The 27,500-nt window shown below is 38.8% G+C and overlaps 1 protein-coding gene across 1 annotated transcript in view; it reads left to right on the top strand.

The window, feature by feature from the left end:
- The window catches only part of LOC135108630 (calcium-dependent secretion activator-like), a 108,048-nt gene that overhangs the window by 37,676 nt on the left and 42,872 nt on the right, over positions 1 to 27,500 (top strand). The window contains exons 4-6 of the mRNA XM_064019788.1: positions 11,516 to 11,595; positions 22,231 to 22,376; positions 23,608 to 23,688. Of these exons, the coding sequence (XP_063875858.1) occupies positions 11,516 to 11,595; positions 22,231 to 22,376; positions 23,608 to 23,688 (307 nt within the window). The remainder of the gene's footprint in view (positions 1 to 11,515; positions 11,596 to 22,230; positions 22,377 to 23,607; positions 23,689 to 27,500) is intronic.

The raw sequence follows: 27,500 nt of genomic DNA, 5'->3' as shown, positions 1-27,500 counted from the left end.
CTTATACTCCTATGGACAACTATAAAATGAAGCTAATACTGGGTTCAACCTGTCTTAGCGCTGCTAATGACTTTTAGAAGTGTGTCAACACAATGGCAACATGGCCATACGTACCACAACAGGAGGGCCTGCACGCAGGAAAGTCCTCACACACTCTCTGTGCATGTGCGTGGTCTCGCCTCGTGATTGGTTGCCACCTTCTCATCAGTTAACCTAACTAACCTAACCTAACCTTAACCCAACTTTAACCCAACCACCCTGTACCAAATTACTGGATAGGGTCTCTTATTTATTATAACACATTATTTCCATTAGGTTAGTTTAGTTAGGTTAGCTGATGAGAAGGTGGCAGCCAATCATAAGGCAAGACTTCTCACACCAATCACGAGGTGAGACTGCTCGCACATGCGCCGACTCCTGTGTGCAGGCCCTCCCACCACATGATCCTCAGCATTTTTTTTTTTTCTTTTCATGAATACAACAATAAAGATTGGTAATTATAAGTAAATAATGTTCTTCTTTGCGACATAAAGTATAGTTATAAATCATTGCAGAGAGTGGTACGATCAGTTTTCTTAAGCATAACCAAACCCCTGCCTTGCGCCATCCGCATGTGTCGGGCTGTCGGCCGTAATTTTCTTTCATTTATCATGTTGATGAATGCCTTGAAGACCTTTATATAGTTCCTTCTTTAGCTTTGGAAAAAAAAACGGGAATATTCGCACAGCCTGCTTCATTTGTCTGTAAAACAATGCGAGCAGAAGGTTGTAGTTGTACTACATTAAATTTTGTTGACACTTTTTGACAGGAATAAATTTCAGGAAATTTTCTCAAAACAAATTTCTGTTTTACTATCTAACTTCCTCTAAAGTCGTACTGTGAAGTCAAAACAATTTAAATCCAAGGGAATAAATGCCAATAACCTGTTTTATTCCATAACTGTAAAGTTGACAAATTGTGAGCATGTGTTCTTGTGGCAGACGGTGACAGAGATTATGGCTGATGACTTATAAATTCATAAATTCTGTTAGCTATGATGGTTAGCAAGGGTCGACCATAAACAATATGAAGGATAGGGCCCTGGAACCATCCCTCCACCACCAGGAGGCAGCACAACTATTAAACTCCTTCATTTTCCACCAAATACAAAAATGTGCAAGTAGACTTTACGTATCGTGTATCTTGTGGGTAAGGTACTTAAAGTGCTTAAAAAATCACTTACCTCAGTTTTTTTATGGGTTTTTATGATAACTGAGACTTGTAAGACATATTTCTTCTATAGTCGCAAGCTAGTAATTTCTGAAGTAGAGGAATTTTTCAATTGTTATTTGAGCCACACGGAAGGGCTATAATGGCAGACCTGTTCAGCTCTTGTCTCTTCATGGTCGACACTGCTGCCACCTACCGATCTTCTTCAGCACTAATATTGAATGCTCCAATCACATTTGATAATTTCCTTACCTCCAGCTGATGACATTAGCAATAAAGAAAACTAATAAGGTTTACTAGGTTAGGTAAAGTTAGGTTGTTAGGTCAGGTTATGATAGATTAAGTTAATTATGTTTGGTTAGGTTAGGTTCGATTAGGTTAGTTAGATTTGGTTAGGTTTAGCATTTTCTTGATGATTTAAGTTTCTTTTGGGTTTCTGTGATTCATTCAGTGTGGGCCTCATTCTTCCGTCAGAAATAATTTGAGGGAGCAGACAAACTAGGCATTTCTGATAGAAATGAGCCTCAAATTTGTGTAAGTCAAGTAAAAACAACGAAGAAGAAAGTAAAATCACCATTGTATGGAAGGACTGGTACAAAGCAAAGATTTATCCAAATTTGCTTTTCACAGATTTAAGATTCTGAGGCAGCACTGTACAATTTGTCAAGTCACAAGTTTATTTGAAAGTTTTCTATTCTTTAGTGAATTAGAAACTCAGTGGCTAACTGAGAACTTTTTTGATGAAGATTATAACACATGTTTTTTGGCACATGTGTAAAAGTGTCAAGAAATAGTACAGGTTGAGGTAGTAGTATTAGTACTGTAGTAGTAAGCATGCTCCTGGGTGTGATATGTAAAAGGCTGGAACATGCTAGTTCATTATGTTGATTGTCAATTATACGTAAGAATTTTTGTGCTTGTGGTCAAAACTTCATAAGGCAGTGGTGGGGAGATGTTTGTTGTGTGTGTCAAACTCTTGATTTGTTAGTTAATTACTTGAGTACTTATCAGTGAGGGTTCCTTCTGCTGGTTATTGCACTCAGCTGCATCAGTCATCCTTTCTGATATAAATGTCTAATACTTCAAATTATTTTTTATTTATTTTTTTAATATTGTAATGCTTATTGGCTAACTTTGGTAATATGTACAAAGAGGAGAGAACATATTGTAATGTGTTTCACTTTGCAATGACATATTGCTTCAGGTAAACTTCAGAAGTGCAGTAGACATATTAGAAAATTTAGAAACAGTGGTAAATTGACATGGAGTCAACTGTAATAAAATATTATTAAAGAGACAGCCATAAGCTGTAGTTCCAAGCAGCAGCTACCCAACGAGCCACCACTTAACAGCTTAGCAGTACACTTTTACTTTTGGGCTGTTGTTCTTGAGTACTACATTACTGCCCTTTCTTATTATGAGACCATTAATTTCCTCAGATCTTAAGTAAAAGGGAATAACTGTGATTACTGGAGTTATATACTCAAGTGCAGCAGAAAGTGGAGAATAATAAGGTGGGGTAATAGTCGCCATGTGCAGTCACTTGTGTGCCATGAGCCCATGACATGAGGTAGCATCCCTGAAGGCTTTGTCCTCTGATTTGGATTGATTTCAAAGGTCAAGGAAATTATGTCAGGTTCAAATGGGTTTGATTCCTATTGATGGTGCAATTGAAAAATAGAGTCATTATGAAAAAATACTTTTGAAAACTCCAGTAACAAGTTACCAGTACTAGGATGCCAATACATTTCAGAATGTGGCCCAAAGTACTTCAGTTTTGTTAAATACTCTGAAGAATATTTATAAATTTTGGAAGTACTGCACGTGAAAGAATCTTTATAAATTTTGGAAATACTGCACCTGTGTATTGTCCTGTTACATTGTCTATAAAGTAGGGAAAAGTAATGATAAATTTGAATAAGTAGATGAAGGAAACTGTTTACCATAGTGACTACCTAACTATGGTCTGCATTTTAAATATTCTATAAAGTAGGGAAAGGTAATGATAAATTTGAATAAGTAGATGAAGGAAACTGTTTACCATAGTGACTACCTAACTTTTTTTTTTTATGTAGGAAGGATACTGGCCAAGGGCAACAAAAATCCAATAAAAAAAAATGCCCACTGAAATGCCAGTCCCATAAAAGGGTCAAAGCAGTGGTCAAAAATTGGTGGATAAGTGTCTTGAAACCTCCCTCTTGAAGGAATTCAAGTCATAGGAAGGTGGAAATACAGAAGAAGGCAGGGAGTTCCAGAGTTTACCAGAGAAAGGGATGAATGATTGAGAATACTGGTTAACTCTTGCATTAGAGAGGTGGACAGAATAGGGGTGAGAGAAAGAAGAAAGTCTTGTGCAGCGAGGCCGCGGAAGGAGGGGAGGCATGCAGTTAGCAAGATCAGAAGAGCAGTTGGCATTAAAATAGCGGAAGAAGACAGCTAGATATGCAACATTGCGGCGGTGAGAGAGGGGCTGAAGACAGTCAGTTAGAGGAGAGGAGTTGATGAGACGAAAAGCTTTTGATTCCACCCTGTCTAGAAGAGCAGTATGAGTGGAACCCCCCCAGACATGTGAAGCATACTCCATACATGGACGGATAAGGCCCTTGTACAGATTTAGCAGCTGGGGGGGTGAGAAAAACTGGCGGAGACGTCTCAGAACACCTAACTTCATAGAAGCTGTTTTAGCTAGAGATGAGATGTGAAGTTTTCAGTTCAGATTATAAGTAAAGGACAGACCGAGGATGTTCAGTGTAGAAGAGGGGGACAGTTGAGTGTCATTGAAGAAGAGGGGATAGTTGTCTGGAAGATTGTGTCGAGTTGATAGATGGAGGAATTGAGTTTTTGAGGCATTGAACAATACCAAGTTTGCTCTGCCCCAATCAGAAATTTTAGAAAGATCAGAAGTCAGGCGTTCTGTGGCTTCCCTGCGTGATATGTTTACCTGCTGAAGGGTTGGACGTCTATGAAAAAGACGTGGAAAAGTGCAGGGGGGTATCATCAGCATAGGAGTGGATAGGACAAGAAGTTTGGTTTAGAAGATCATTAATGAATAATAAGAAGAGAGTGGGTGACAGGACAGAACCCTGAGGAACACCACTGTTAATAGATTTAGGAGAAGAACAGTGACCGTCTACCACAGCAGCAATAGAACGGTCGGAAAAGGAAACTTGAGATGAAGTTACAGAGAGAAGGATAGAAACCGTAGGAGGGTAGTTTGGAAATCAAAGCTTTGTGCCAGACTCTATCAAAGGCTTTTGATATGTCCAAGGCAACAGCAAAAGTTTCAACAAAGTCTCTAAAAGAGGATGACCAAGACTCAGTAAGGAAAGCCAGAAGATCACCAGTAGAGCGGCCTTGACGGAACCCGGATCAGATAGAAGGTTGTGAAGTGATAGATGTTTAAGAATCTTCCTGTTTAGGATAGATTCAAAAACTTTAGATAAGCAGGAAATTAAAGCAATAGGACAGTAGTTTGAGGGATTAGAGCGGTCACCCTTTTTAGGAACAGGTTGAATGTAGGCAAACTTCCAGCAAGAAGGAAAGGTAGATGTTGACAGATAGAGCTGAAAGAGTTTGACTAAGCAAGGTACAAGCACGGAGGTACAGTTTCGGAGAACAATAGGAGGGACCCCATCAGGTCCATAAGCCTTCCGAGGGTTTAGACCAGCGAGGGCATGGAAAACATCATTACGAAGAATTTTAATACGTGGCATGAAGTAGTCAGAGGGTAGAGGAGAGGGAGGAACAAGCCCAGAATCGTCCAAGGTAGAGTTTTTAGCAAAGGTTTGAGCAAGGACTTCAGCTTTAGAAATAGATGTGATAGCAGTGGTGCCATCTGGTTGAAGTAGAGGAGGGAAAGAAGAAGAAGCAAAGTTATTGGAGATATTTTTGGCTAGATGACAGAAATCACGAGGGGAGTTAGATCTTGAAAGGTTTTGAAATTTTCTGTTAATGAAGGAGATTTTGGCTAGTTGGTGAACAGACTTGGCATGGTTCCGGGCAGAAATATAAAGTGCATGAGATTCTGGTGATGGAAGGCTTAAGTACCTTTTGTGGGCCACCTCTCTATCATGTATAGCACGAGAACAAACTGTGTTAAACCAAAGTTTAGAAGGTTTAGGACGAGAAAAAGAGTGAGGAATGTACGCCTCCATGCCAGACACTATCACCTCTGTTATGCGCTCAGCACACAAAGACGGGTCTCTGACACGGAAGCAGTAGTCATTCCAAGGAAAATCAGCAAAATACCTCCTCAGGTCCCCCCAACTAGCAGAAGCAAAACGCCAGAGGCACCTTCGCTTAGGGGGATACTGAGGAGGGATTGGATTGATACGACAAGATAAAGATATGAGATTGTGATCGGAGGAGCCCAACGGAGAAGAAAGGGTGACAGCATAAGCAGAAGGATTAGAGGTCAGGAAAAGGTCAAGAATGTTAGGCGTATCTCCAAGACGGTCAGGAATACGAGTAGGGTGTTGCACCAATTGCTCTAGGTCATGGAGGATAGCAAAGTTGTAGGCTAGTTCACCAGGATGGTCAGTGAAGGGAGAGGAAAGCCAAAGCTGGTGGTGAACATTGAAGTCTCCAAGAATGGAGATCTCTGCAAAAGGGAAGAGGGTCAGAATGTGCTCCACTTTGGAAGTTAAGTAGTCAAAGAATTTCTTATAGTCAGAGGAGTCTGCATTTTAAATATTCATCTCCAATAAGCCATTCAGAGAAAATCTGTGTTTGGTTAGCAGCCCTGCTATTACTGTCCCGTAGTTTGATTGAAAATCTGCCTTCCTTAAGAAATACTTATATTTCTTCACTTAACTTGTTCTTTGTTCTTTAATCTTTCTCTCCTATCTTTCTTTCTATGTCCTTTATTCCTTTCTCTTTGTCTTTTCTATTTTCTCTAATTTCTTTTTCTTTTCTTATTATCACATTTTTCATCCTTATTTTCTTCAGTTATTTTGTTTTTTCTCCATTCTCTCTCTCTCTCTCTCTCTCTCTCTCTCTCTCTCTCTCTCTCTCTCTCTCTCTCTCTCTCTCTCTCTCTCTCTCTCTCTCTCTCTCTCTCTCTCTCTCTCTCTCTCTCTCTCTCTCTCTCTCTCTCTCTCTCTCTCTCTCTCTCTCTCTCTCTCTCTGTAGTTGTAATCAGTCCCAGTAATGCAAAGCAGGTCAGCACAGTCCCTTCCTGGTGCTGTGAGAACAATTTTTTTTCCTCCCATGTCAATTGTTACTCCTTCCACCTTTGAGGCAATCTTTTTTTTTCCACCTGACTTCCTTGTGTTGTTTTTCTGCTCCAATGACTAACATCTTTTTCTTCTCCTTTTGCCATTTCTCTAGAGTCAGGGGTTGGTGCCAGTTGTTTCTGTCTCTTGAATCTTCCTCTGTGACTCCTATCCTTTGCAATTCTACTGCAAATCCATCCCTTCATCTCACTCTCTGTCTTTCCCCCCACCATCTTTTTCCCTCCCTTGTGCAAATCCTGCTGTTCATCCTCTCAGTGGTGTTATTAGTGCACTTCATCCCCTTATGTTTGTCATTCTCTCATTTTTCTCTTTGTCTTGTTCACTTCACATCTCCTCCAACTCGCTCCATCGGTACAGTTTTCATCATGGTTCTGTTATTTATTCGCTAGTTGGGTTGGTACCTTGTAGATAAACCACATTTAGGCTACATCAGCACTCGGTCCATCGTTCCATATCAGGTTTCGCTAGTGTTCCTCGGTACTTGGTCCATCGGTACAGTTTTCTTTGTAAGTTTAGCTGTAGTTTCTTATCACACAGTCTGTCAGTTCATCATATGTTCAGCACTCAGTTCATTGGTTCATGTTTCTCTAGTGTTTTTCAGCACTCAATCTGTTGCTTCGTTATAAGTTCCACTACTTATCAACGGAACACGGTTCATTGTAGATTACACTTGTTATTCTCAGCTCTCAGTTCTGCTAGTTTTCCTCAGCATTCAGACCATCAGTACTGTTTTTAACCAAGTTTTGCTGGTAATCCTCGGTTCTTGGTCCATCGGTTCGTTGTGTTTCCCTAGTTTTATTCAGCATTTGGTTTGTGTGTAGTTGAGCATAATTTCAAAATCGAGTCACTTATTAATGTACTCGTATGTGAAAGTTGAAAAAACAGACTTCATAATAATTGAGTCTTTGTTAAAACACACATGGTAAACATCAGTTAAAAGAAGTCACTCTTAATGGCTTTAATGTGCACGTGAAATGCCATTTGAATAAGAAGAGCTATTAAATAAATTTGAGGTTTACAAGGATAGAAAATCTCATTGAAGAATAAATAACAGTGGTGGTGATAAGAACAGGAGGATATGCTTTATGAGTCCCTCACCACAAATTAAACATCACTGGGCTCATCTTTTCTTCCAAATAGGTACTTATTAACAAGTACCATATTCCCCAGTATCGAAGATGCTTCACACTCGAGAATACCCCAATTTTGACAAATTTGAAAAAAAAAGGGAATAATGCAAGAATATTAGAGTAAAAACAAACAATCCTAAAAACTAAAAATTTACAAAACAAACAGCAGTCATTGAAAATCAGGCCACATGTCCTTTTTATGTTAGGAATTGTTACAATTAGTGAATCATGATAGCAGCCACCTGTTAGTGAGTGATCACAATACTCTTGTTATAAATCAGATTTGCTGGTAAACCCTTTTAACACATCACAGTTTTACTTCTTTTGTAACTTTATGGTATTCCCTTAAAGTTGGGCTGTTTGAGGAGTGTGAAAATACCGGCATTGTTGATACACATGTAAAATACCACTGACCTGCCTTTTTTTTTTTTTTTCTGTAGGAGGGACACTGGCCAAGGGCAACAAAAATCCAATAAAAAAAAATGCCCACTGAAATGCCAGTCCCATAAAAGGGTCAAAGCAGTGGTCAAAAATTAATGAATAAGTGCCTTGAAACCTCCCTCTTGAAGGAATTCAAGTCATAGGAAAATGGAAATACAGAAGCAGGCAGGCAGTTCCAGAATATATCAGAGAAAGGGATGAATGATTGAGAATACTGGTTCTCTTGTATTAGAGAGGTGGACAGAATAGGGGTGAGAGAAAGAAGAAAGTCTTTTGCAGCAAGGCCGCGGGAGGAGGGGAGGCATGCAGTTAGCAAGATCAGAAGAGCAGTTAGCATGAAAATAGCGGTAGAAGACAGCTAGAGATGCAACATTGTGGCTGTGAGAGAGAGGCTGAAGACAGTCAGTTAGAGGGGAGGAGTTGATGAGACGAAAAGCTTTTGATTGCACTCTGTCTAGAAGAAAAGTATGAGTGGAATCCCCCCAGACATGCGAAGCATACTCCATACATGGATGGATAAGGCCCTTGTACAGAGTTAGCAGCTGGGGGGGGTGAGAAAAACTGGCGGAGATGTCTCAGAACACCTAACTTCATAGAAGCTGTTTTAGCTAGAGATGAGATGTGAAGTTTCCAGTTCAGATTATAAGTAAAGGACAGACCGAGGATGTTCAGTGTAGAAGAGGGGGACAGTTGAGTGTCATTGAAGAAGAGGGGATAGTTGTCTGGAAGGTTGTGTCGACTTGATAGGTGGAGGAATTGAGTTTTTGAGGCATTGAACAATACCAAGTTTGCTCTGCCCCAGTCAGAAATTTTAGAAAGATCAGAAGTCAAGCATTCTTTGGCTTCCCTGCATGAAATGTTTACCTCCTGAAGGGTTGGATGTCTATGAGAAGACGTGGAAAAGTGAAGGGTGGTATCATCAGCGTAGGAGTGGACAGGACAAGAAGTTTGGTTTAGAAGATCATTAATGAATAATAAGAAGAGAGTGGGTGACAGGACAGAACCCTGAGGAACACCACTGTTAATAGATTTAGGAAATCAAAGCTTTGTGCCAGACTCTATCAAAAGCTTTTGATATGTCCAAGGCAACAGCAAAAGTTTCACCAAAATCTCTAAAAGAGGATGACCAAGACTCAGTAAGGAAGGCCAGAAGATCACCAGTACAGCAGCCTTGACAGAACCCATACTGGCGATCAGATAGAAGGTTGTGAAGTTTAAGAATCATCCTGTTGAGAATAGATTCAAAAACTTTAGATAGACAGGAAATTAAAGCCATAGGACAGTAGTTTGTGGGATTAGAACCGTCACCCTTTTTAGGAACAGGTTGAATGTAGGCAAACTTCCAGCAAGAAGGAAAGGTAGATGTTGACAGACAGAGCTGAAAGAGTTTGACTAGGCAAGATGCAAGCGTGGAGGCACAGTTTTCGGAGAACAATAGGAGGGACCCCATCAGGTCCATAAGCCTTCCGAGAGTTTAGGCCAGCAAGGGCATGGAAAACATCATTGCGAAGAATTTTAATAGGTGGCATGAAGTAGTCAGAGGGCGGAGGAGAGGGAGGAACAAGCCCAGAATCATCCAAGGTAGAGTTTTTAGCAAAGGTTTGAGCGAAGAGTTCAGCTTCAGAAATAGATGTGATAGCAGTGGTGCCATCTGGTTGAAATAGCGGAGGGAAAGAAGAAGAAACAAAGTTATTAGGAATATTTTTGGCTAGATGCCAGAAGTCACGAGGGGAGTTAGATCTTGAAAGGTTTTGACACTTTCTGTTAATGAAGGAGTTTTTGGCTAGTTGGAGAACAGACTTGGCATGGTTTCGGGCAGAAATATAAAGTGCATGAGATTCTGGTGATGGAAGGCTCAAGTACTTTTTGTGGGAAACCTCTCTATCATGTACATCACGAGAACAAGCTGTGTTAAACCAACGTTTGGAAGATTCAGGTCAAGAAAAAGAGTGAGGAATGTACGCCTCCATGCCAGATACTATCACCTATGTTATGCGCTCAATACACACAGATAGGTATCTGACACAGAAGCAGTAGTCATTCCAAGGAAAATCAGCAAAATACCTCCTCAGGTCCCCCCAACTAGCAGAGGCAAAACGCCAGAGGCACCTTCGCTTAGGGGGATCCTGAGGAGGGATTGGAGTGATAGGACAAGATAAAGATATGAGATTGTGATCAGAGGAGCCCAACGGAGAAGAAAGGGTGACAGCATAAGTAGAATTAGAGGTCAGGAAAAGTTCAAGAATGTTGGGCGTATCTCCAAGATGGTCAGGAATACGAGTAAGGTGTTGCACCAATTGCTCTAGGTCGTGGAGGATAGCAAAGTTGAAGGCTAGTTCTCCAGGATGGTCAGTGAAGGGAGAGGAAAGCCAAAGCTGGTGGTTAACATTGAAGTCTCCAAGAATGGAGATCTCTGCAAAAGGGAAGAGGGTCAGAATGTGCTCCACTTTGGAAGTTAAGTAGTCAAAGAATTTCTTATAGTCAGAGGAGTTAGGTGAAAGGTATAGAGAATAGATAAATTTAGTTTGAGAGTGACTCTGTAGTCATAGGCAGATAGTGGAAAACTTGGAAGATTCAAGAGCGTAGGCACGAGAGCAAGTTAAGTCATTGCGCACATAAATGCAACATCCAGCTTTGGATTGAAAATGAGGATAGAGAAAGTTGCCTCAGACACCTGAGTTTCAGTGAGGAAAAGATGAGGAGGCTTAGAAGAAGAGAGGTGGTGTTTTACAGATTGAAAATTAGATCTTTGACTGCGAATGTTGCAGAAGTTAATGAAGAAAAAATTGAGGGGGGTGTCAAGACACTTAGGGTCGTTGACAGAAAGGCAATCCAACCTGGGGACATTTATGGTCCCTTCCCCAGATGGGGACTCCGAGGCTGGTGTAGGAGTCGCCATGATGATTTTAAAATTTTTGAGTGAAGGGTGTGTGTGTTATTAGGTGCTTGTAGTTTTGTGTGGAGGAAGAGAGTTGCCTTTAGAGGGCAGGCTGTGACTGCCCCCTCGTGTTGTGAGACACAAAGGGAAACGTTCAGTGAGGTCACACCTGGGTTTAATGATAAGTTCACAGCACCCCCTGAACAGTGCTTTAGACCTCACTGGGAGTAATTATCGTTTCGGCAGGTGTCTACTGCCTCCTCCTTTGACTACCCATATGGAAATAGGTTTTTGTTAGTGCCTAGATTTTTTTCTAAACTTTAATTTATGTACTACTTTAACCAATTATAATTTATGCACCTCATTGTGAGGCCATACTGAGGAGTTCAGATTACTGTCAAACAAAGATAACCTTGCTTAGGATGAGCCTATGAAAACGTAACTTTCTCCAAGACATTTTTATTGATGCCGGGAAATACAGTAATCAGAGAATGGAAACAGACACACTGAATAACATCACATTAATTTGATTTGTACAGATTAATTTGCTTTGTATGTCTTTGTCATCCCTATAGCATAGTAGGGGTCACATGTCTTATGGTGCCTCTGTTCTCTCCCTACAGGTCCCTCCCGGAAATTGACGGTCTCAGTAAGGAGACTGTGCTCACCTCCTGGATGGCCAAGTTTGACATGATAATTAAAGGTAAGGATACAGAATGACCTTTTCTGTGTTACTGCTCTCACTGCTGCTGATGTTCCTTGCCGATGGCAATGATTAATAAGCCTAGTTTTCCTAGCACTGTTATTGTTGAAAACTGTATACTAAGACTGCACACAATTTAAGAGCTATTATCATTAAACAGAAAAATAGTATCTTAATTGCAGTGTTTTCATTTGAGTTAAATCTACATGTATTTGTAGTATTCTGGTCAATAATATAGTGTCTAATAATCTTTGAAAATCACTCATTCTTGAGATGTTGAGTATTTAAATATTTAGATGATTCTTAGCCATCTTGTTTTTAGCTGTTGAATTTGTCAGAGTTGTAGCTGTGTTATCCTGCTCTGTCCTCTCACTCTTCTTCAGAAGCATATTTCAAGTTATTCACTTTACTACTTCTTTTGGTATAATTGTCATATTCTAGACATCTTTATTTTCTGTTCTAGATTGGTAATGTTTATGGATACTACAGTTCTTAATATTGAAATAGTCTGTCTGGGTTGAGGCTGACTTATTCACTGTCAAATTTTCCTCCACCCCTAAGAGTGACTTGAACTTATGCCAGTGCATTATGCTGCATACACAGAGTGGTGTAGTAGTAGCAGTGTCTGAGCCCACCAAGAAAAGCCCATTCAGTGCTCTGTTCGCTGCACCATCCTGTTTGTGCTCCCACTCAACCTGCACAGCTGTGCCCTTTCACCCCAATATGTTGTCAACATGGGCAAGGAAAAGGACTTAAGTGCACAGACCAGTGCCGAGATCATTGTCCTAAAGAGATCTAGTCTTCAAACAAAGGCAATCTCTGAACAGATTATTGTGTGTCCAAGGAGCATCTGGCACCCACACACAAGGAGAGGCCTGGTAAGGCCAAGAAGACAGATAATCACTCCCAGGTTATTGTATAGCATGAGTTAGAGTCATAACCACATGTGACAACAAGGAAAGAAAAAGAAAGCAACCCATATACATTTGGTGAATGCTTTGTGAGAAACATTAATAGGTGCATCTCCACCAGCCATTGCCCAGTGAAGAAACCCCTTTTGACTCTTCGGTAGAAAACTAATAGGGTCACTTTTGCAGAAAAATATATGGTTTTGATTGCAGAAAAGTGGCTAGGAGTGCTGTGGAGTGATGAATCAGTCATAAACAATGGTGGTGAAAATGTGTACTGTTGGCCCAGTAGCAACTCTCTTGACCCCTGCTATATTCAAGTGACTGTTAAGCACACTGGCAAGACAACACAAAGGGAAACGTTCAGTAAGGTCACAGCTGGGTTTAATGATAAGTTCACAGCACCCCCTGAACAGTGCTTTAGACCTCACTGGGAGTAATTATCGTTTTGGCAGGTGTCTACTGCACTACTATACCTTCAAATAGCTTTTTCCAGTTAACTTTTCCATAAAGTTTGTTAAACTCTGAACTGTACTGTACTGTTCTTTCCTGTGCAACACTTTTTCCTCCTGTGGTACTAATTCTATTATCACATGATCACTTCTTCCCATTGTGCTCAAACAATGTATACTTGGTTTACTTTCTGCAGTTTTTGTAAACATAAAGTCTAACTGTGATGGTTCTTCTTGTCCTCTGCATCTTGTAGGCTTGTTCACCTATTGTCTCATTATATTAATCATCATGGTTTGCATTAGTTCATTGCTCCATGACCCAACATTTTCTTTCACTTCCATTTCCTTCCAGTTAATTCCTGATGTGATGAAGTCTCCTACTAAGAGCACTTTGTTACTTTTCTTTATCATTTCTTTTATAATACTTTTTGTTTCTAGTTTCATACTTTTAAATTTATTGATCTCCCATGCATTAGTTTTTTGTGGTATGTAAGTCACAATAATTTTCCTTTTTTACTTCCTTTGATCTTAATCACAACACTCAATGTTTTCACCATTCTATCACCATATTCTACTTCCTCAACTACAATATCCTCTTTTACCAATATCATCACTCCTACTCCCTTTCCTTTTCTGTCTCTCCTACATGTGCTATATCCTTCCTTTGCAAATCCCAACTTTATTTACTCTTTTAGTTTGGTTTCTGTTAAACATACTACATCTGGTTTATTGTTCTTTAACTAGTCTTTTAAGTTCCAATAGGTTCAACAACAAAACATTACTCCTACTCCCTTTCCTTTTCTGTCTCTCCTACATGTGTATTCATTTTCATTTCCTTCCTTTGCAAATCCCAGTTTTATTTCCTCTTTTAGTTTAGTTTCTGTTTCTGGCTTTCCTTACTGAGTCTTGGTCATCCTCTTTTAGAGATTTTGGTGAAACTTTTGCTGTTGCCTTGGACATATCAAAAGCTTTTGATAGAGTCTGGCACAAAGCTTTGATTTCCAAACTACCCTCCTACGGTTTCTATCCTTCTCTCTGTAACTTCATCTCAAGTTTCCTTTCTGACCGTTCTATTGCTGCTGTGGTAGACGGTCACTGTTCTTCTCCTAAATCTATTAACAGTGGTGTTCCTCAGGGTTCTGTCCTGTCACCCACTCTCTTCTTATTATTCATTAATGATCTTCTAAACCAAACTTCTTGTCCTATCCACTCCTACGCTGATGATACCACCCTGCACTTTTCCACATCTTTTCATAGACGTGCAACCCTTCAGGAGGTAAACATATCACGCAGGGAAGCCACAGAACGCCTGACTTCTGATCTTTCTAAAATTTCTGATTGGGGCAGAGCAAACTTGGTATTGTTCAATGCCTCAAAAACTCAATTCCTCCATCTATCAACTCGACACAACCTTCCAGACAACTATCCCCTCTTCTTCAATGACACTCAACTGTCCCCCTCTTCTACACTGAACATCCTCGGTCTGTCCTTTACTTATAATCTGAACTGGAAACTTCACATGTCATCTCTAGCTAAAACAGCTTCTATGAAGTTAGGTGTTCTGGGACGTCTCTGCCAGTTTTTCTCACCCCCCCAGCTGCTAACTCTGTACAAGGGCCTTATCCGTCCATGTATGGAGTATGCTTCACATGTCTGGGGGGGTTCCACTCATACTGCTCTTCTAGACACGGTGGAATCAAAAGCTTTTCGTCTCATCAACTCCTCTCCTCTAACTCTCCTCTAACTCTCTCTCTCACCGCCGCAATGTTGCATATCTAGCTGTCTTCTACCGCTATTTTCATGCTAACTGCTCTTCTGATCTTGCTAACTGCATGCCTCCCCTCCTTCCGCGGCCTCGCTGCACAAGACTTTCTTCTTTCTCTCACCCCTATTCTGTCCACCTCTCTAATGCAAGAGTTAACCAGTATTCTCAATCATTCATTCCTTTCTCTGGTAAACTCTGGAACTCCCTGCCTGCTTCAGTATTTCCACCTTCCTATGACTTGAATTCCTTCAAGAGGGAGGTTTCAAGACAAGTATCCATCAATTTTTGACAACTGCTTTGACCCTTTTATGGTACTGGCATTTCAGTGGGCATTTTTTTTTTATTAGATTTTTGTTGCCCTTGGCCAGTGTCCTTCCTATATAAAAAAAGAAAAAAAAGAAAAATATGAGATATTTTTTAGCAAGTATAGAGAGGGGGTGCAACAGTTTGTGCCAAGTTATAAAGTGAAAATTGGGAAACATGAATGGTATAATGCCAGGTGTATAGAAGGAAAAGAGAAAAAGGACAGGGCATGGAAGAAAATTATGAGACAACTGAACAGAAATACAGTGAATCCTTGGTTTTGGAACTTGATTCATTTCTGAATTCAGTTCGAAATCTGAAATGTTAAAAAACCGAAATTATTTTCCCCTTAGGAATCATTGTAAAATAGATTCATCCGTTTTCAGACACCCATCCACCATGTCTTAGTGGGTAATGATCAACACTCCCAGTGCTAAGATGGCTGCTCCACAACATCTCCAATTTAGGATTTTTTTTTCCTCAGAAAGTATGTATTAAATAAACTTAATGACATAGAATTCATCAAAAGATATTGTTTAGACCATGCAAGTCTTTGTCACTGATCTAGTGAGGAAAGCCTTACAGAGTGACACAGAGAAGAGCAACCCATTTACCACCAAAATTAAGGAGATCATAACACTTAGACATCTTGCTGCTGGAAAAAGCTACTGGGAAAATGCAGTTGTGCAGTTTTTCTGGTATTGTGGGTCATAAAGAGAGCCACAGGAGGCTCAGGATAACTCCAGAGTGCAGAACCTTGTTTGTTTACATCAAGGTTCTTCAACATCTTCAACAGGATCACATTTGACTTACTTTAAAGATTGATTTACTGTCTTACCCTCTGTGTCTCTCCTCCAAATATATAAAAATGAAAGAAATTTTTATAGAAACTATAAATTAGTAATATATGGCTGCTTTTACTACGTCTTGTAGTATTTGAAATCAAGTAATTTTGTTCTAAAACCAAATTATGGTATGGCAACTGAAGCAATTATGAGTTAAGATTTTTGTTCGAAAAGGGAGATGTTCGGTAACCAAGGTTCCACTGTGCTAGAAAAGAATACAGAAAGGCAAGGAATGAATATATTATAGAAAAAGAAGAAGTAATTAGTAGTAAGTAAGAAGAGAAGAAGAAAGAAACTTTGAAAGTGACATAGTAGGAAAAATAGTAGGAAAATAGTAGGAAAATGTAAGGAAGGATCCAAACTTCTACAGATACATAAACAGGAAAATGAAGCATAAGGATAGCATAAACAAGTTAAAAAGGGAAGGGAGAAATTATGGAACCACTGAGGAGATGAGTGAACTAATGAATGAGAGCTTTCAGTCTCTATTTACAAAGGAAGTCAAATTTGTGGCACCAAAAGTGGCATCACAGAATGAAGGAATATAGGAGATACAAGTAAAGAGACAACAAATCAAGAGGCTGTTGGAAGAGCTGGATGTTAGAAAAGCTATGAGACCAGATCAAATAAATGCATACATATTAAAATAATGCAGAGAACAAATGAAGAACCCATATGGAATATAATTAACAGCTTGTTGAGAGAAGGAAAAGTACCAAGAGAATGGAAAAGAGCTAACATAGTGCCAATATACAAGGGGAGAAATAAAATGGAAACATTAAATTGTAGACTGGTGTCACTAACAAGTATTGTAAGCAGGCTTGTGAAATAGTAATTAAAGACAGATGGGTGGAATATCTAAAAGATGAAACAATATTTACAGAAAAGCAATTTGGATTCAGGAAAGGGAGATCCTGTGTCACAAATCTTCTGAGTTTCTATATGAGAGTGCAAGAAAAGGATGGATGGGTTGATGTAGTATACCTGGATCTCAGATAAGCATTCAATAAAGCTCCCCACAAAAGCCTCATGTGGAAGTTAGAGAATGGAGGAGGACTAAAAGGAGCAACATTGAAATGGATGGAGGATTACTTACAAGGGAGGGAAATGAGAACAATAATCAGAGACACTAATTCAACTTGGTGGAAAGTGACAAGTGGGGTACTGCAAGATCTGCGTTGGCACCTATTATGTTTCAAATATATGTAAATGATATGACAGAGGATCTAAATAATTATATAAACCTGTTTGCTGATGATGCAAAAATAGTGAAAAAATAAAGGATGAAAATGACTGCAAGGAGTTACAAAAGGATATTGACAAGATACATGCATGGAGCCAAAGATGGAAACTAAAATTTAATACAGAAAATGCCATGTGTTGGAAATAGGAAAAGTAAAAAGAGACCTTCATGGAAGTACAAAATGGGAGGAGAAATAATAACAAAAAGTAATGAAGAAAAAGATTTGGGAGTAATGATCCACAGCACACTATCTCCTGAAAGACAAATAAAGATTATATTTGGCTCTACATACAGCTTGTTAACAAACCTTAATGTGGTGTTTAACTATTTAGATAAATAAATGATGAAGAAAATTATAACAAGCATATGTCCTAAACTGGAATATGCAGTAGTAGTTTGGGCTCCACAGAGATAAAAAGATATATGGAAACTGGAAAGAATACAGAGGATAGCAACAAAGATGGTACTAGAATTGAAAGACTTAAACCATGAAGAAAGACTTCAAGAGATGAGTTTACTAACACTGCAAGAGAGAAGAGAAAAAGAAGACCTGATAACAATGTACAAATTAGTAAACAATATAGAAAGAATAGACAAAAATTACTTGATACCACAGATGGAGGAGGGAGAGAGATTGATGAGGGGGCATGGGAAGAAAATAAAGAAGAGTGGCTGTTCATATGACATCAAGAAATGCAGCTTCTGGTGTAGAACTATTGAAACCTGGAATGATTTGAAGGAAGAGGTGGTTGTGGCAAACAGTGTACACATGTTTAAAGAGAAACAAGATAAATATGGTTATGGAGACAAGACAAAATGAGCTTTGGTTCATACCCTGTACAATGCAACTAGGTAAATACACACACACACACACACACACACACACACACACACACACACACACACACACACACACACACACGCACACACACAAATGCTTGGGATAGATGGAAGAAGAGGAAAACTGAGAGCAGATAGGAGGAATATATTGATGCTAAAAGCAAGTACATTGAGATAGTAAGAATGGAGAGAAGAAACTATGAAAGAGATATATTAGATAATTGTATAGATTGACCCAAACTATTCTGTAGATATATTAATGGGAAGATGAAAAAGAAGGAAGGTGTATCAAGATTGAATATTGAAGGAAAAATCTATGATGATACACAGGACATGGCAGATGTTATGAATAGTTTTAGATCGGTGTTTACTGTGGAAAGGGAAGTTTGATGCTGGAAGGGATAAGTTGGTGAGGAATATACTAAGTACAGTCCCAGTCAGTTATGAAGAAATACTTAAGATGATGGAAGAACTTGAAATAAATAAAGCAACTGGTCCAGATGGAGTATCAAACTGGATATTGAAGGAATGTAAAGAACAACTGGCTGATAAAATTCACAGTCTAGCAGTGACATCACTATCACAAGGAAGAGTACCAAAAGATTGGAAAAGAGCAAATATTACATCAATATATAAAGGAGGAAATAAGGAAAATCCACTAAATTATAGATCAGTGTCCTTGACTAGGATAGTCAATATTGTGCAGGAGAGAGACAGGTGGGTGGATGGTGTCTACTTAGACTTGAAGAAGGCATTTGACAAAGTACCACACCGAAGATTGCTATGGAAGATAAAAAATTATGACGAAACTGGAGGAAGACTGTTGGAGTGCATGAAGGATTATCTGGATGATAGAGAGATGAGAACTGTAATACAAGACCAAAATTCATCTTGGCTGAAAGTAACTGTTGGTGTCCCATAAGGGTCAGTATTGGGACTGATAATGTTTGTAATATATGTGAATGACATAAAATGAAGAAATAGTTAGTTATATGAACTTATTTGCAGATGATGCTAAGCTGATGAGAAGGGTAGAAAATGTAAATGACTGTATAGTACTGCAAGATGATTTAAATAAGATAAATAGATGGAGTAAATCTTGGTAAATGGAATTCAGTTTAAGTAAATGTAAAGTAATGGAGTTTAGTAAGAGTAAGAAAAGAATACAATATCATTATGAGATGGATGGTGTGAAGTTAAAGAAGTCAAAAGAGGAAGTGGATTTGGGAGTAACAGTTACTGAAAATTTGACTCTGGACAGACACATTGCTAAAATTACTGGAGAGACGATGAATTTGTTAAAAAGAGTAAGAATGGCATTCTCATATTTGGATAAAGAAATTATTAAAAAAGTTGTTGATTTCCATGATAAGACCAAGATTGGAATATATGGCAGTGGTTTGGTCTCCTCATACAAAGAGGAATATTATAAAATTAGAAAGAGTACAAAGAGCAGTCACTAAGATGGTTCTGGAGTTGAGTAAATCAACCTATGAAGAGGGATTAAGAATGCTGGAAATTCCTACTCTTGAAAATAGGAGAGAGAGAGAGAGAGAGAGAGAGAGAGAGAGAGAGAGAGAGAGAGAGAGAGAGAGAGAGAGAGAGAGAGAGAGAGAGAGAGAGAGAGAGAGAGAGAGAGAGAGAGAGAGAGAGAGGAGATTTAATAAACATTTATAGAATGATAAAATGGTATGGAAAATGTGGACAAAGAAGGTTTTATAAATCTAGACACACAGAGTACAAGGAGACACAATAAGAAGCTGAAGAAAGTTAACTGTAGATGAGACATTAAGAAGTATAGTTTTCCTCACAGAAGTGTGAACAAATGGAATGAACTTAGTGAAGAAATTGTAAATGCTGAAACTGTCAATGCTTTTAAGACCAAACTAGATAGATACAGAGATGGGATACTATGACATTACTTCCCTCCTGTAAACCACAACTAGGTAAACTATGTAAATACACATATTTAATTGAACCAGTATATGACATAAAAAAAATTCTCATTATCAACTTGAAGAGTGCCTGGGGAATGGAAGAGAGCAGACATAGTGCCAGTTTATAAAAGTGTAAAGAAAGAAGAACCACTAAACTATAGACCAGTATCAATGACCAACATAGTATCTATGATCTGTGAAAAAGTGATAAAGAAGCAGTGGACAAAATTTCTAGAGAAGCATGATATAATAACAGGAAAACAGTATGGCTTTAGACAAAAACGATCATATATAACAAATTTGATGAGCTTCTATTCAAAAGTGACTGATATAACATAGGAGAGGGATGGATGGGTAGACTGTGTGTATTTAGATCTAAAAAAAAACTTTGGACAAAGTTCCCCACTACAGGCTACTATGGAAGCTAGAAAATGTGGGAGGATTAAATAGAAAAAATATTAAACAGGATGAAAGGCTACTTAAGGGAAGAAAAATGAGAACAGTAGTAAAAGATGTAAAATCAAAATGGAGAAAAGTAAATAGTGGAGTACCACAAAGATCATTGCTAGCACCAATACTTTTCCTAATCAACATAAATGATATGCCTGAAGTAGTAAAGAGTTACATGAGTTAGCTTGCAGGTGATGCAAAATCACAAAGACATATAAGAAACAACAAAGATTGTGAAATTCTATAAGATAATTTGAATAAAATTTGGGATGGGGGTAAGAAATGGGAGATGGAATTTAATGTGAAAAAAAATGTCTTGTAATAGAAATGGGAAAAAAGTGAGGAGACTAAAATGGGCATATAAAATGGGAAAGTTTGGAGCAAGCTAAGTGAGGAGGTAGTATCAGTAACAAGTGTACACAACTTCCAGGAAAAGATGGACAAGTGTAGATATGGAGACGTGACCACATGAGCATAGATCAGGCCCTGTAAATTACAACTAGGTAATTACACACACACAAAAAAAAAAAAAAAGAAAAGAAAAAAAATTTATCTTTTGCCAAATTTGTGAATGACTAGACTTTTTGCCTTTATTGTGTTTGGATTACCTATCCCCATTCATCTACTTTTTTTTTTTCAGAGGCTACTTGTGAATCAAATGATATTCATAGTAATACATCTTACTTATTGATGATCATAGTATGAAGCATCTTTCCTTAGTAATAATATAAAGACACAAAAGTGTTTTGTCACAACAAAACTGTTGTTGGTGGTGGAAGGTTTGCTCCCTGTGATGATTACAAAAACTGTGACTAAGCATCTGCTTTCACTTCTTGTGTTTCTTCATAAGTAAAGTCAAGCCATCCCTCTCTAATTTCTGATGATTATGAATATTTATGCTAGATATGTGTTATATCTATAGTTTCCATTTTTTAATTATTATTCTCATTTTTTTGCAGTAGATAAATTGATTTCTCTTCTTAACTATTGATATTCATATTCTTCCTTTAAGGATCTTTGTAGTTTTAGATGTATATTTCTTGGTTATGTGCTTTAATTTATCTCCCTTGCACAAATATCTCCATTGGGTGATGATAGGATCACTTTATCAGGAAGCATTGATATCTCCCATCTTGCACACCTTTATGGCTACTTGCTCTATCCAGTCTTGATTTGTGTGACCTAGTTATTTTTTTTCATATTGCTTTGGTCTTCTAAATTACATTGTTTATCAGTGCTAATGATTAACTTTTGTTCATATGCCTAGATACTTCCAGTATATTTTCCAGCTCTAATCAGTGTTTGATTTTCATTCCATTTGACATTTTAAGCACTTAGATATTACCCATAGTCATAGTTATTTATAATGAGCCATCATCCAAGCTATACTAGTAATTTCTCTTGTTATCCATTTTGCAACAATATATCAATTTGAAGCTCTTCTACCTCAATTTATCAACATCAATATATGTGATCTTGTTGCTTTAGTGACAGTTTTTGTTTGACTTGCCTTCTACACTGACATCCACCTCTGTTAAAACTGAGGTGGTGCCACAGGTTTCTGCCTTCATGTCCAGGGAGAGGCTATTTTCATTGTCCCTACAAAATGTTTTGTCTTGAGCAGTAACACAGAACACTGAGATTGTGTAATGAAGCAAAGTTAATACTGGTTGATTGTGTAATGAAGCAAAGTTAATACTGGCTGGTGATGAGTACCCTGTGTGGCTTCAGAATCATGTTACTGCTACCTAAAAATAACCTGCCTCCAGTGTTGTCACTCAAGTTTGTATGTTTTCAGTTACTGGATCAAATTTCAGAATTCCTTTCTTCTGCTGTTTAGTCACACACTGCTTTAGTTCAAAGGATTGATTAGATTATTCTTGATTCAGCAGGTGAAGAAGACAGCAAGAGGCCAGGTCGGATGCAGCAACCGCTCAACAGTGAGCTCATTATGCCTAAAGAGCAACTCTTTGACATGTTTCAGCAAATCTTAGGCATCAAGAAATTTGAGCACCAGCTGCTGTTCAATGCACTTCAGGTGGGCACTTTGTACTTCCCTACTCTATCATTTACTATGTGATTTAACTATGTATTTTGTGATCAGCTGAATAATACATGAAAAAACTTCTCAAGTAATCCATGTCAGACAAAATATGTTGTGGAAAATATTTTAGAAATTATTCATTCCTGTTTGAAGTATATATGTTCTGATGTAGCATGTATCAATAATAGTTATTTTTAAGATCATAAAAAAGAAAAGTTAGGTTTTGATGACAAACATGTATATTGGAGCAAAAATAGGAACACCAATCCTCCTTTGAATATGTAATTATGTAGAGAATGTGAGAGTTATAGGTTATATGGTTTTCCTTTTAAAAGTAGATAAATGGTGTTGGTATATTTGATTGTGTTCTCCCCATTTTTTTTTTTTTTATGCTCATATGTTCCTCAGTTCTTAGTTTGCCCTGCCTCCATATATGATATCTGGATTCTGTTAGTCTAGTTTCCAAGTCTGGCTGTTGCTGCTGCTGCTGTGCTGGTGGGGCCATCTTACCCATCACTTGGTTTCTTAGTTTTTATTTTTATTTATATACTATTGTCCTGAACTAAAAAAAAAAATGTATTTGAAATTTATAATTCCATATTTATGCCTAACCAGACTTTATTAAAAACATGGAGATGAATTAGTCATGTATACTTGACTCAGGAATACAGAGATGGTTCCCTTACATGGACGCAGTAATTATTCAGTCGTAAATCACAATAATGCCTCTTCAGGTCTCCCTTATTAATGGAGGCAAAACATCAGAGGCACCTTGGCTCTGGAGGATCTTGAGGAGGATTTGGAGTGACAGGGCAAGGTACAAATATGAGGTTAAGATAGAAGGAGCCCAGAAGAGAAGACAGTAACAAAATTAGATGTTAGGAAAAGATCGAGAATGTTGGTCATATCTTCAAGATGGAGAGGGTGTTACACTAATTCCTTTAGGTCATGAAGGATAGCAAAGTTTAACATAAGCTCACTTGATTGGTCAGTGAAGGGAGGTGATAACCAAAGCTGGTGGTGAACACTGAGATCTCCAAGAATGGATATCTTCACAAAAAGGAAATGAATCAGGATGTGCTCCACTTTGAAAGTTAAATAGCTGAAGAATTTTCAATAGTTAGAGGAGTTAGGTATGAGGTCTAAGAGTAAAGTCAAAAAATTAGGTTGGTGTTCTATTTTTCATTACCTTCTTACCTTTGACTATCCTTGTTTATATTACCAGCTGGACAGCCAAGATGAACAAGCTGCAGCTATCCGGAGAGAGTTGGATGGACGCATGCAAAAGGTTGCAGAACTAGAGAGGGTGAGTAAATATTTCTTTTTTATATAAACATAAGTGTATACAGACTTGTCAAGGCAAGAAAGCAATTGTGTGTGAAGAAGTGAATGGAGAGTAACAGTGGTGAGTGTATGAAAATGATGCGGTCTTGTCAACTCTTGGGAGGGGGTGTGGTGCCCATTAGTGTATGGACATAGTTGGAGTGTGGGACACTCTATAGGAAGTACCCTGCATCTGCTGTAGTCTCAGGATTAGAGTAGCTGTGAAGTAGGGAGCAGTCTCATAATGAAGCAACAGAGGTAAACCAGTGACAGGATTCCTGAAGTGTAGTATGAGGCCATGAGGAGGGTTGCCATTAAAAAACTCACCCCCAATAAAAAAATAAATAAATAAAAATAAAAATAAAAAAAACAAAAAAATGTTTTTTTTTCTTTTCTTTCTTTTTTTTTTTTTTTTTTACATATCAAAATTTAGTTCTATATCAAATTGACAAATAAGTTCTTTATATGTACATATACATAAACAGTGTAAATATAATCAAGTCTAACCTGTTCATTTCCTGTAAAGCACAAGTTAACACAGGCTTTGTCCAACTGGACCAACCTGTATCACCATGATCTAAACAAGTGTCTGTTCTTCATTAACAGCAAGTGTCAAAATCTGTCAAGATCTAACTCCTCTTATAACTTCTGGCACCTCGCCAAAAACATCTCCAATAACTTTGCTTCTTCATCTTTCCCTCCTTTATTTCGAGCTGATGGCACCACTGCCATCTAATCTATTTCTAAAGCTGAACTCTTCACTCAAACCTTTGCTAAAAACTTTACCTTGGATGATTCAGAGCTTGTTCCCCCCTCTCCTCCACCCTCTGACTACTTCATTCTACCCATCATTAAAATCCTTTGCAGTGATATTTACTATGGTCTTATTGGCCTAAACCCTTGGAAGGCTTATGGATGTGATGGACTCCCTCCTATTGTTCAATGAAACTGTGCCTCTGTGCTTGCACCTTGCCTAGTCAAATTCTTTCAACTCTGTCTATCAACATCTACCCTTCCTTCTTGCAGAAAGTTTGCCTACATTCAGCCTGTCCCTAAAAAGGATGACCATTCTAATCCCTCAAACTACAGTCCTATTCCTTTAATTTCTTGCCTTTCTAAAGTTTTGAATCTATCCTCAACAATGAGATTCTGAAACATCTATCACTTCACAACCTTCTATCTAATTGCCAGTATGGGTTCTGTCAAGGCTGTTCTACTGGTGATCTTTTGGCTTTCCTTATTGAGTCTTGATCATCCTCTTTTAGGGATTTTGATGAAACTTTTGCTGTTGCCTTAAACATATCAAAAGCTTTTGATAGAGTCTGCCACAAGGCTTTGATTTCCAAACTACACACATATGGCTTCTATCCTTTTCTCCGTAACTTCATCTCAAGTCTTTTTTCTGACTGTTCTATTGTTGCTGTGGTAAAAAGTCACTGTCCTTTCCTAAATCTATTAACAGTGGTGTTCCTCAGAGTTCTGTCCTGTCATCTACTCTCTTCCTATTATTCATCAATGATCTTCTAAACCAAACTTCTTGTCCTATCCACTCCTACGCTGATAATACCACCCTGTATTTTTCCAGGTCTTTTCATAGACATCCAACCCTTCAGGAAGTAAACAGTTCATGTAGGAGGGACACTGGCCTAGGGCAACAAAAATCCAATAAAAAAAATGCCCACTGAAATGCCAGTCCCATAAAAGGGTCAAAGCAGTAGTCAAAAATTGATGAATAAGTGTCTTGAAACCTCCTTCTTGAAGGAATTCAAGTCATAGGAAGGTGGAAATACAGAAGCAGACAGGGAGTTCCAGAATTTACCAAAGAAAGGGATGAATGATTGAGAATACTGGTTAACTCTTGCGGTAGAGAGGTGGACAGAATAGGGGCGAGAGAAAGAAGAAAGTCTTGTGCAGCGAGGCCGCGAGAGGAGGGGAGGCATGCAGTTAGCAAGATCAGAAGAGCAGTTAGCATGAAAATAGCAGTAGAAGACAGCTAGAGATGCAACATTGCGGCGGTGAGAGAGAGGCTGAAGACAGTCAGTTAGAGGAGAGGAGATGATGAGATGAAAAGCTTTTGATTGCACTCTGTCTAGAAGAGCAGTATGAGTGGAACCCCCCAGACATGTGAAGTATACTCCATACATGGACAGATAAGGCCCTTGTACAGAGTTAGCAGCTGGGTGGGTGAGAAAAACTGGCGGAGACGTCTCAGAACACCTAACTTCATAGAAGCTGTTTTAGCTAGAGATGAGATATGAAGTTTCCAGTTCAGATTATAAGTAAAGGACAAACCAAGGATGTTCAGCGTAGAAGAGGAGGACAGTTGAGTGTCATTGAAGAAGAGGGGATAATTGTCTGGAAGGTTGTGTCGAGTTGATAGATGGAGGAATTGAGTTTTTGAGGCATTGAACAATACCAAGTTTGCTCTGCCCCAGTCGGAAATTTTAGAAAGATCAGAAGCCAAGCGTTCTGTGGCTTCTCTGCGTGAAATGTTTATCTCCTGAAGGGTTGGACGTCTGTGAAAAGACGTGGAAAAGTGTAGGGTGGTATCATCAGAGTATGAGTGGATATTACAAGAAGTTTGGTTTAGAAGATCATTAATAAATAATAAGAAGAGAGTGGATGACAGGACAGAACCCTGAGGAACACCACTGTTAATAGATTTAGAAAAAGAACAGTGACCGTCTACCACAGCAGCAATAGAGCGGTCAGAAAGGAGACTTGAGATGAAGTTAGAGAGAGAAGGATAGAAGCCATAGGAGGGTAGTTTGGAAATCAAAGCTTTGTGCCAGATTCTATCAAAAGCTTTTGATATGTCCAAGGCAACAGCAAAAGTTTCACCAAAATCTCTAAAAGAGGATGACCAAGACTCATTAAGGAAAGCCAGAAGATCACCAGTAGAGCGGCCTTGACGGAACCCATACAGGCAATCAGATAGAAGGTTGTGAAGTGATAGATGTTTAAGAATCTTTAGATAGGCAGGAAATTAAAGCAATAGGACGGTAGTTTGTGGGATTAGAATGGTCACCCTTTTTAGAAACAGGCTGAATGTAGGCAAACTTCCAGGAAGAAGGAAAGGTAGATGTTGACAGACAGAGCTGAAAGATTTTGACTAGGCAAGGTACAAGCAAGACACTTTCACCTCTGTTATGCGCTCAGCACACAAAGATGGATCTCTGACACGGAAGCAGTAGTCATTCCAAGGAAAATCAGCAAAATACCTCCTCAGGTCCCCCTAACTAGCAGAGGCAAAACTCCAGAAGCACCTTCGCTTAGGGAGATCCTGAGGAGGGACTGGAGCGATAGGACAAGATACAGATATAAGATTGTGATCAGAGGAGCCCAATGGAGAAGGAAGGGTGACAGCATAAGCAGAAGAATTAGAGGTCAGGAAAAGGTCAAGAATGTTGGGCATATTTCCAAGACGGTCAGGAATACAAGTAGGGTGTTGCACCAATTGCTCTAGATCATGGAGGATAGCAAAGTTGAAGGCTAGTTCACCAGGATGGTCAGTGAAGGGAGAGGAAAGCCAAAGCTGGTTGTGAACATTGAAGTCTCCAAGAATGGAGATCTCTGCAAAAGGGAAGAGGGTCAGAATGTGCTCCACTTTGGAAGTTAAGTAGTCAAAGAATTTCTTATAGTCAGAGGAGTTAGGTGAAAGATATACAGCACAGATAAATTTAGTTTGAGAGTGACTCTGTAGTCGTAGCCAGATGGTGGAAAACTGTGGAGGAAGAGAGTTGTCTTTAGAGGGCAGGCTGTGACTGCCCCCTTGTGTTGTGAGACAGAAAGGGA

This window comes from Scylla paramamosain, chromosome 17 (assembly GCF_035594125.1).
Source record: "Scylla paramamosain isolate STU-SP2022 chromosome 17, ASM3559412v1, whole genome shotgun sequence".
NCBI lineage: Eukaryota > Metazoa > Arthropoda > Malacostraca > Decapoda > Portunidae > Scylla > Scylla paramamosain.
This window is presented reverse-complemented; position numbering and strand designations above follow the sequence as displayed.